The following is a 10848-nucleotide window of genomic DNA, read 5'->3' on the forward strand; positions in this document are numbered from 1 at the left end:
CTGCACCCAGCTTCTTCAGGATTACAGTGTTACACCGCTGCACCCAGATCCTTTACAGGGCTGCTGAAATCTTAGGTGTTTATAGTTGCAGGCAATTTATTAATTTAAGTATCTTCCATCCCTGTAAACTCATGCTTTTTTATAAATGAAATTTATTTCTTAAATTATTTTTTCACTTGTTGACTTTATTACACTATTTTAATATACATTTCATACAGTATTTTTGATGATTTTTCTTTACTTACAAAAGCTACAAAATTTTGGTTCATTCTTATCAATGCATGTTCTATTTCTCAGCAAGCCTGGGCTTCACCTATTGATTTTATTTATTTCCAAGTACTACTCCAGCCTGTTGGGTGAAGCAATGCTTAGCCCTACATGATTGCTTGTTTAGTTCATTCCTTAGTTGTTATATAACTCAACGCTTATAAAATAGTTCATTCGTTGCTCATCTTTCTTGTCTCCAAACTTAATTCTGGTAAATTTCCAAATATAAACATGGCAATTTTAGACCTAGAAGCCATGTCTAAAGGGTTAGTAAGTCCGGCAACTGTGAGTATCTGGTCTAGAAGACAGGATGATGATTCCTCAGGCTAACTGTCTAGGAGATGTGAAACAGGTACTAAGATTATGAAAACATGACAGTCATTGAGCAGTTACTATTAACCCTCATAGAGCCTTGCGCATGGTTTCTAATTGTTTTTTTTTACAAAATATTGTAAGGTAGGTATTATTATTATTATTATTATACTTAGAAAAAGAATCTTGAAAGGGATACAAGTTTGGTTACCATTTTCAAGGGCACAGAAGTCAACAATGACTGGTAGATTAACTCTAGATACTCCAAACTTCCTCTACATGATGATATATCTGACAGGACTACAAAAAAGAAATTACTGATTGATTTATTTTTGCTTTTGAAACAAGGTCTTGAGTATTCCAGGCTCACTGTGAACACACAAAGTATGAGAGGATGGCCTGGAACTTTTGACCCATCTACCTCCACTTCCTGAGTATGGGGACTGCAAGTAACCTATGAAGTGAGCTATATCCCAGTCCAGAGTTACTGACTTCACATATAATTTCCACCTGCCTCTCTGTTCTTCTTCCTTTTCTCCCTCCATTTATTCTTTTCTTCCTTTCTCTTCTTTCAAAAATACATCTATGCTCAGGATAGCTCTATGAGATCTTCTTGGCAGTATGTTTAGTATATAAAACTTGATATGCATTGTCTCAAAAGAATTATTTGGTTTTAAATAATTAAAAAAGGAATCCTAGATGGGAGACTAGCTCTGACATATTTCCCAAGATTGCTGCTTCTGGGATGCTCAAGAATGCTCACAGCTACACTATGGCCAAGTGCCAAGGACCTATGAGGACTGACCAATTGCACATGACATCTATCTGACTGTTGTGTGGTCAATGAACTTTAGATATTTGCTTCAGAATGTCATGCATGCCTACTAATCTGAGGCAAAATAACTAGTGGGCCAAAAATCTAAATAAATAAAATAATGATTAAATTTTAATTTCAAAGAATTTTAACATAATGTGAGTGGACAAAATTTCCAAAACACATAGCAACTGACAGAAGCACTCAACCCAGGCTTTTATGAACAATCTAAGAGATGTAGAAAGAAGGAAGGTGTAAGCCATCTATTCATGGCTGCAAATAAAACGGACCTGTATCCACTTGTCACCCTAGCAATATAAAATGTTTTTGTTGTTTTGGCACAAGGCACAATTTCTGAGCTCTTTCAACTTTCCCTATGAGCAAGAAAATTGATAAAAAGTGTCAGCTGTGTATACTTAAATAAATAAAATAAAGCTGAAAGGATTCTGAATTATCTGTCTTTAAAAGTCTCAGACTTTTGTTAGAATCTTCCATATACTGCTTTTTCAGATACTCATAAAAAGATGCTGGGAGAGGAACAGCCCCAGGAGTAGCAGTTATCTCTTCTTCAGATGATAATACAGGCTGTACATGTCATTTAGAAGAAAGGGAGTATACCTTAGAGTCCAGTCTTCCAAGTCAATTTACTAAAAGGACAAAAGGCAAGTCACTAGATGGTGATTTTAGAGAACGTGCAAGCTACTCCATTGATTCCATTCCCTCCTGAAGATTTCTAAGTGATTTCAACTCTATTGTGGATACTCAGAATTGTGTGTAACAGGATGCATCCATTGAATTACACTATAAAAATAAAATTTAGTGTCTCCAGGGATGTCTTGAAAAGGGGAGGTATTCTGTACATGAGCTGAAAGCTAGTTGTTCACACGACAAAAGGTCTATGATCACATCGTGTCGGCCTGGTTGATTGAGGGCTTCTTGGTGCCTCCTACAGATGGGGGATGAGTCTCTACAAAGTGGTGTTTGCTGGGAAGTTTGACAGAGATGGGATTCTAAGAAAGCAATTCCTTGAATATTATAGTCAAACATCTCTGCTTTTTAAAAAAAAAACAATCTCCATTTACATCAAATTTTCAGGTGATGCTGACATTGCTGATCTGGGGTCCACTGAGAGACACTGATATGGAGGATGTGGCCTTCCTAATGCCCGTTTGTACTTAGCCCGTGCAGAGTGTGAAGGGCTATTGTACCTATCTTGCATAGTCTCAGTATTCATGTCCCTTTTCCATTGTATAGAAACACTTCAAGATTCTCAATTCTATCTGTCTACCCACAGATTGGGATAATGAGAAATGGATACATTACCTGCCTTGGATACTTTGTGGTCTTTCACTTGTATCTTAAAGCTATAGGCACAAATGCCAATGACTATTTTCATTGTATCAATAAAAATTTAGCACAGTCTGGAATTCCAGACTTATTTCACTCAATTTTCTCTGTAGAATATGCTATCCCTGACATTTTTGTGATAGGTAAATTTTAATACTCCCCCTATATTCTCTAAACACTGTAGCTATTTAGTCTATTTGATGGCTTTATTGGTTACAGTATCTATGAAATTCTATACAAAATGTATGGAGCTAGTATAAAAATATAACAATAATTTCCGAGTTTAAGGAGTGATTTCTACAATGTTTCTTACCATCTTTTATGATCAGCTTGTCATAGGAACAGGATCGCTGAGCTTCAATGTCCATGGAGAGAATGTTGAGTTCCACAGTAGAATCAGGAGCATAAATGATCCATGTACAGTCAGCACCATTACCGTATGGTCCAGGCCAACTCGGGGAGAAAAAAAAGACAGGGGTGTCTCCCATCACCATATACCCTCCACAAGCTCCTGTGGAATGGAAAACAACATCTTTAAGCACTTGTCCTGGAAATGCTTCAAAGGGGCTACACAATGGGACTGAGAATAATACACAGTTAAAAGCATTTCCTGCTCTTCCAAGAGAGCCAAGTTGTATTCCCAATACCCACATCATACAGCTTACAACCACCTCCATCTTCAAGAAACTCAATCTCTTCTGGCCTGTAAATGCACAAACACACACAATACAGCCAAACACACCTGGAGCAATGGTGGGAAGGGTTCCATTAGAGACATCTACTGCCTGCCACTCCAGAAGGAACCCCCTTCCTGACTTGGAAGAGTCAGAAGAAAACTGGAATGTCAGAGAGTTTCTACTGGAGCTAAAGGATTCTCTTTGGTTACCACAGTAAGTGCCAATCAGACGGGAATGAGTGTCAAACCCATCATAAATCTGCATGTAAAAAAAAAGACAATAAAGCATCATCATTAGGCAACTACACATACTATCTTCATGAAAAGCAAAATTTAAAGACTGGTTTGTATTTTATGAGTTTACCAAAGTAGAAAGACTATCAGGAAAATTCTTTTTGTTTAAAACAAAAAGTCATGTTTGAACATATTATTATAACTATTTTAAGGTGTTGTGCAATTATCCTAATGAACATGAGTGTAGGCTATAGCTGACTTGGTGGTTTATAGTCAAATCTGTGGGTGGGGAAGTACAAATGATGAGTAGAGAAGAAAGCAAATAACAGGGAAAGGACACAGTTGGACAGGGCTCTGGACACTCGGAGTACTTAGTAAATCTCTTCCATCTGCCTTAAAATACTATCACACCTATTTAGAGAGAGATATGATGATGGCTTTCAAATAACTGTAAGCAATTCCATTGTAACAACCATAAAGTCCTCGATTTTGTTACAAGTATTTTCACACCTTTGGGCATCATGCGGTCAGTCACTGGGTTCTGTTTTGAGCAGTGAGCTGCCAAGAAGAGTGACTGGATTATGGCTTTAGGAGATACGATAGTGTTTTCTGGAATTCACAGAGTAGCCAATATATGGAGGCAAAGGCCACCATAATTTCTTCTATTCATATTTTCTTATGTTTATATCACTCTTTCAGGTTTTAAGGCTGAAACATTAGAACAATGATGGTTTTCTCTCTTGTTAAGTCTGATTCTGAGTATGCACTTCGCCTCCTTCTTCCCTCTCCACCCTAACATTGGGGCTTCCATCTATAGTAAAGATTTCTCTTACTAAAATGTCCCAGTTGCTTTTGAGGTTTGGTCTCTTGCTATGTATTGTAATGCTAAATTTTGTACCCCAAAGTCTAGGCCTCTGAGTGAGTTCTCACATTTACAAGCTTTGATTGTGTGAAGCTTGTCCCCTAATTTAATACTATTGGTTACATAAAATTGTCTATAGCCAATTACTGGGGGGATTCGAGGGAGGTAGGGTTTGAGTTACTTGATGGAATGAGGAGAGGCCAGAGAGGAAAGAGCAAGAATGGAAGAAAATGAGGAAGCCGCCATGTGGGGAGATGGACCATGAGCACATGGCCAGGAGAAACAACAAGTATTGGGGGTATACTGCTGGGAGGGTACCCAAGCTGCAGTTAAGAAGAACAGATTAGGGGCTAGCCCCCCAATAATTGTCAAAGCAAAATAAAATAACCATAGTCTGAATCTCATTTATTTGAAAGCTAGTAGGGGATAAGCTTAAACTGCTTCTGCTAGATGTTGCTTCAGCAAACGTAGCAAAGCAAGACAAGCAAATAAAAGAAGAAACAGGATAAGAGGGTAGAAGACAGGATAAACAGGTAACCAGGGCAACCAGGCATGCGCAGACATAGTCAAGAGCACAATTATTACAAAACTAACTTGATATAAAATAGAAAATAACAAATCCAATACAAGGATTACTTTTGGACAGATGGCAGCTAGACAACAGTAATGAGGCGGTAGGACCATCACCTATGTCTGTTATTTACTTGAATAGGTATGAATTCCAACTTATTTTTGCCAGTAGTATCCGTCAAATATAGAAATATCTCCCTCACAAAAGAAAGTTACCTTTAAATTGTCATAATAGCACTTTGTTGTCCGTTCTATGTCCATCTCTAAGATTCTACCACGGATAATATGAGATGTATCCACATTTACTATCCATCTGTAGTTGGAGTTAAGTGGGTAATTCCCAGGCCAGAATGGAGTTGCGATTTTCCCATGAGTTCCCACGATATTATCATTGCCAAATACTGGGACAGAGAACAGAATTGTAAATCAGACCTATTTATAATTGTTCTTTAATAGAATGAAAAACAAGACTTAACTAAACTGAGAACAAACACAAAGGGCAAGACTGTTGGAAAGGATGAGCTTTTAATTGACTGCCATTTCTTTTCTGACCACTGAAAGAAATACTGCTTTGCTTTTGGTTTTCTGGATTATTAGTTCAAGGATGACTCTTGAAAGGAATTCCATCTCCTTAGATGGCTGCAGGCTATGAAAAGATGGGTCAACTTCCCATGTGAAAAGGATTTCCCAGATACCAGGGGACTTGGGGAGTAGAGTGCCATTTCATATCTTAATTATGATTACTAAATTTTCTTTGTTTATGAAAGAAAATATTTTTTAATTCTATATGAGAATCAACACTGAGTATTGCCAATCATGGAAAAACCTGTTAAAGAATAAAAATAATTAATATTTTATCTGCATTTGCCCAGGTTTTATCTGAATGATTAAGATAATCCTAAAATAACTCTAAAGGTCTAAGTTTGAAGAATGTATTTAAAAGACCAAATAAACATGTTTGATAGAACTGCCTGAAGTATATTAAAAGGCCAGTTTGTACAATATCATAAACATTAATAGCAGGTGGAAACTAGAGCCTAAAAAGAACACTTAAAGCATCAAGCACAGTTTTCTTTGCCATCAGTGAGCTATCCATAAATAATTAATAATTAATTTTTTCTGGTATATTATTTTACAATCTTTGAAAAGAAGGTAGATGTAGGATTCTTCTTAGTTATTAATACATAACTAAAACTTTAATCATTATTCCTAGTTTGTAGGCTACATTCTGGAAACCCTTAAGGAAACAAACCATCTTACTATTTTTGAACCTGGCCTGGAAGCCCATTCCAGTGCCTGAGCCATCAGAGACAAATCTGACCCACAGATTATGTCCCTCGATTGATGAATAATTGCCAGGGAGGGAGTTTCCACAGTATCGTCCCATCAAGTGGCCCGTGGCATTTCCTTCTCGGATTTCCACAAAATCCTTGTTACAGTTTAGAGAGTTCTCCAACTGGAAGGATCTAATTTGGAAACAAACAAACAGTTACAAAGCAAACATGGAACAAATGTAAGATTATCCTGTTCCTGCTACAATAATTGGATATCCTTCTGGAGTAAGGAAAATAAACTCAATTTCTTTATATGCTGAAATTAATTTACATTTTTCATATATGAGCTCAAATATAAGAAATATAAACTCTTACTGCAAAAGATACTACCTTTGGAACTGTGAAATAAGAAAATGCAAAATAATACTACCTATAAGAGAAACAGTATAATTCAGGATCAGTTTTATTATGCTTAGTGGAATAAACCCACAATGTGTAACATACCAAAGTTATTTTATTCTGCTTTTGAGAAAAGAGAGAGGTGAATCTTATCTCATCTCAGAAGGTGAATCCAGGGCCTTACTCTGAAAGCATTCTACAGAAGCATGCAGTATGATCCAGTAACCCAGTAACCCAGTAACCCAGCACCATGTGGGAGCTCATTTGACATAAAGAATCTGGACCCCACCTGCTTTCCTGGGCATTTTTCCCTTTCCATTACAGCATTTTTCCCTTGTATATTATAGCTTTTAATTTTGTTTTTATGGGCTTTCTGTATGTGTGACCGTGTCTCAGACTCTGTGTTTCTTGTGCTTCTTCTTTCTTTCTTTCTTTCTTTCTTTCTTTCTTTCTTTCTTTCTTTCTTTCTTTCTTTCTTTCTTTCTTTCTTTCTTTGTTTTTCTGTTTTGTTTTGTGTTATTCTTGATTGTTTTTTGTATCATTTTCTTTTATAATAATTATTATTATTTTAGATGATTATATTCTAATGAGAGGGAAAGTATAGATTTGGCTGGGTGAGGAAGGGGGTAAGGAAGTGGAGGCATGGAAGCCGCAATCAGAATACATTATATGAAAATGTGCTTTCGGTGATAGAATAGGTGATCATTGTATATTCAGGGGGTTGGAGGGGGAGTCTATCCCTAAATAGCAACTAAATCAGGGTATGAAATTTAGCAGAACTCAGGTGATCTGAATGTTCCTTAAAATTCTGACCTGATCTGGAAGATTACACAGGGAAGTTCTCTCCTAACTATTGGACATCCGGAATGGCTTCCTGTCAGGAATTACAGTGGTGAAACTTATAAAAGCCAAACAAAAGTTCTTACAAAAGCTTTATTCTTAGAAGTCTTTGTTTTATAAGCAAATCTACACTTTGGCAAAGATCTGTCAGTAAAAATATAATGTGTAATAAAAATAATACCCTTTCTGTTTCTAATTATCTCATTTTTGTTCTGCTACCAGAACCAGCCATTTTCTCAAAGCCCTCTGCTGGCATGAAGTACAGTTTCTGTTCATCCCTTTGAATATCTGCTTTATATAAATTTTATTTCTCCTCTCTCTTTTTCATTGCAAATTCAACTATAATTATCCATTTTTTTCTTCCCCACTCAGTTTCACCACAGCATTCATAATCTAAACCCTATGCTTGAGAACTTGATGTGGCTCATATGCCTCTCACACACCCCAGGGAAGAGCTCTAGTACACATCTGAATGTAGTTTAGATCAGGGCAGCAATAACTCTGGGCCTTGCCTTTCTTGTTAACATTAACAAACACAGCAAAAGCAACTTGCATTCTTCAAAAGCCACTTTAACAAAAAAAAAAAAAAAAGACTCAAGCAAGGGACACAAAGGTCAAAGAAACAGCATACAGATGAACAAGAGAACAACTGAGTCACCGAGAGAACAACTGAGTCACCGAGATTTTCCTACTTAGGAATTAGGACTTAATATCTATCAGCTTGTGAAATGGATGCCCCTTTCTGTCCTTGTTTGATTTCTGTTGCCATGACAGACACTATTATCAAGAGTAATTTGACAAGGAAAGGGTTTATTTGGTTTATAGGTTACAGTCCCTCATATGGACAGATCTGTCTGGAGGAAAGAACTAAAACAGAGTCCAAGAAGGAGCACTGCTTATAGCCTTATGCCCAGGCTGACATTCACCTGCCATTCCACTGCGGTTCAGAACCACACTGGGCTGGGCCTGCCCACAGCAGTTAGTAATCAAGACAAATGGATTCAGACAAATCCACAGGATAACTTTCTGTTGTTCTGGTGTTTCAAGTTGGAAACCAAGATAAGCACCTATGCTCTAGCCTAGTGTGGGCCATGAAATGTGGTTCCTGAAGCACCACAGAGGGGTCTCCCGTCGTAACAAAGAATGAACAGCCTTCACTGAGTACTGCTTTGTCATGGCCTCGGCTATGTATTTTAAAATTTAGTATGCTTAATCCTGACAGAGGCCCTTTAAGTTTATTGTTGTTTAAGGATGAAATGTTTCTTTTGAGGTTTCAGTTCAATGACTTCTTAAAGTTGATTTATCAATAAATTTGTTAAGAACTGTTGGAGATTGGTTTGAATGCTTTGATTCAATTGAGAATCTATGTGTTCAAATACTAAAGGGCCTTGTTCCCAATTGGTTTTTGATGTATCAATAAAGATGCCAGTGGCCAATGGCTGGGCAAAGGAAGATGGGGTGGGACCCTTAGAGTTGGTTGGGCTTGGACACGGGGTTGGGGACTGGGGTGGGGGAGGAGGGAGATTGCCAGGAGTTGGGAAAGAAGGATGGGACACAGGAGAGAAATGCAACTAGCCATTTGAGAATTCAGGTGAGTGGCCACTGTCCACTTCCCCATTTGGACCTGGGGTGGCAGGAGTACCCAGCCTTTGAGTACCCAGCAAAGGCATTTTAAAATTAACTGGTGGTGGTGGTGGTGTGCGTGCGTGTGTTTGTGTGTGTGTGTGTGTGTGTGTCTTCCATTAGAGAATCCAAAGAGTTCCTGGGTGGGTGTGCTCAGTCTGCCAGGAGCACAAAGTGGTGTAGCCCAAACTCACTGCTACAAAGAACAGAGAGCATAGATGCACTAAATATTCCCAGGACCTACCCTAGCTCCTGGAACCACTGAACATCAGAGAGGTGCACAACATAAATGTACTCGAGGTAGGAGGAAAAGACCAAGAAAAGAGATTGAAGTACTTGGCAAGTTGGGAGCTATAACAAGTTACATGGGGGACCTTGAACTTCATCACAAAGACTTTTCTCATCACTGTCTACAAGGCACCCCCAGGGAAGAAGCATGTATCTTTTATGTGCTCAGGGTGATGCTAAATATGTGTTGAATAGAAACACACATCACAGAGAGATTACTAGATGCACAGTTGTACAATTTCCTATTATATAAGAAATGTCATAATTTCAGTGAAAACAAATCCTAAACATTCCCACAGGGCAGTTTAAACTGGCATTGTCTTTCAGGGACAGGAAGACCATCTTTACTTATGTCACTTGCACCCTGAGGAGGCGTGGGCTGACTGATGGATTCAAGAAAGCAACTTGAAATGTTTGAGCTTGTCTCTTTTTTTAATTAGTTCTTATAGCACAAATAGGCATGTCTTCAAGGAAAAACCATCAATGAATGTTTTCTCAACATAGAGGCACTTAATAATCAGGCATTGGCATGCATGCCTGTTGTCCCTGCATGGCAAGGAAAGGAAGGAGGATCATTTCTGTGCATGCCTTCTATCTCTGCATGGAAAGGTAAAGATCATAAGTTTTAGGCCATTGTGGGCTACACACTGAGGACACGTGGGGAAAAAACAGCAACAAAATATTAATGATTCCAATCTGATCCCAATGCCGTAACACAGCGTGGCGCGTGGTTCTGAGCTCAAAATGGTAGCTTAAATGCTAACATGTCTTCAGTATATATCTTTGCTCACTATATATCCATCTATCTGTCTGTCTCTTTTTATTTATTTATTCATTTTGAGGCAGGGTCTTTCTATGGAGTCCTGGCTGTCCTGAAGCATACTGTGTAGACCAGGTCAGCCTCAGATTCAAAGAGGTCTGCCTGCCTCTCCCTCTGCCTCTGAGTGTTGGGATTAAAGGTGTGGTTGCTCACTGGAACCTCTCTACTGAGGAAGGAGACAACCCCATATCGTATAACATCTCCTCATGACATCTCCTTCTGGGCAATACTATTATGGCTGGTGAGTCTAACCCAGGTCTGCTTGGGACATACAAGATCTCCCATTCACTCCAACCCATAGTCCAGGTTCCAAAACTGTCAAGATTCAATGAGAAAATTGAAAGTGGTTTTTACAAATCACTAATTTATGGCTAATTTTAAAAACTAAATTAAAAAACCTATCCAAGATCACTTCTCTGATAGGAAAGGAAGGGTGGGTTAGAATAGGAATATAGTGTGTGGGTAAAGAAAGCCAAATGAAGTCAGGCGCTCTCTCCTCCTCCTCCTCCTCCTCCTCCTCCT

At 38.3% G+C, this 10848-nt stretch overlaps 1 protein-coding gene across 1 annotated transcript in view; it reads right to left on the reverse strand.

Moving 5' to 3' along the window:
• Cubn (cubilin) overlaps nucleotides 1-10848 on the reverse strand; it is a 221132-nt gene that overhangs the window by 74154 nt on the left and 136130 nt on the right. The window contains exons 37-40 of the mRNA XM_021193965.2: nucleotides 6343-6548; nucleotides 5299-5483; nucleotides 3483-3675; nucleotides 3054-3251 (exon numbers count right to left, since the gene is read on the reverse strand). Of these exons, the coding sequence (XP_021049624.1) occupies nucleotides 3054-3251; nucleotides 3483-3675; nucleotides 5299-5483; nucleotides 6343-6548 (782 nt within the window). The remainder of the gene's footprint in view (nucleotides 1-3053; nucleotides 3252-3482; nucleotides 3676-5298; nucleotides 5484-6342; nucleotides 6549-10848) is intronic.

This window comes from Mus pahari, chromosome 3 (assembly GCF_900095145.1).
Source record: "Mus pahari chromosome 3, PAHARI_EIJ_v1.1, whole genome shotgun sequence".
NCBI lineage: Eukaryota > Metazoa > Chordata > Mammalia > Rodentia > Muridae > Mus > Mus pahari.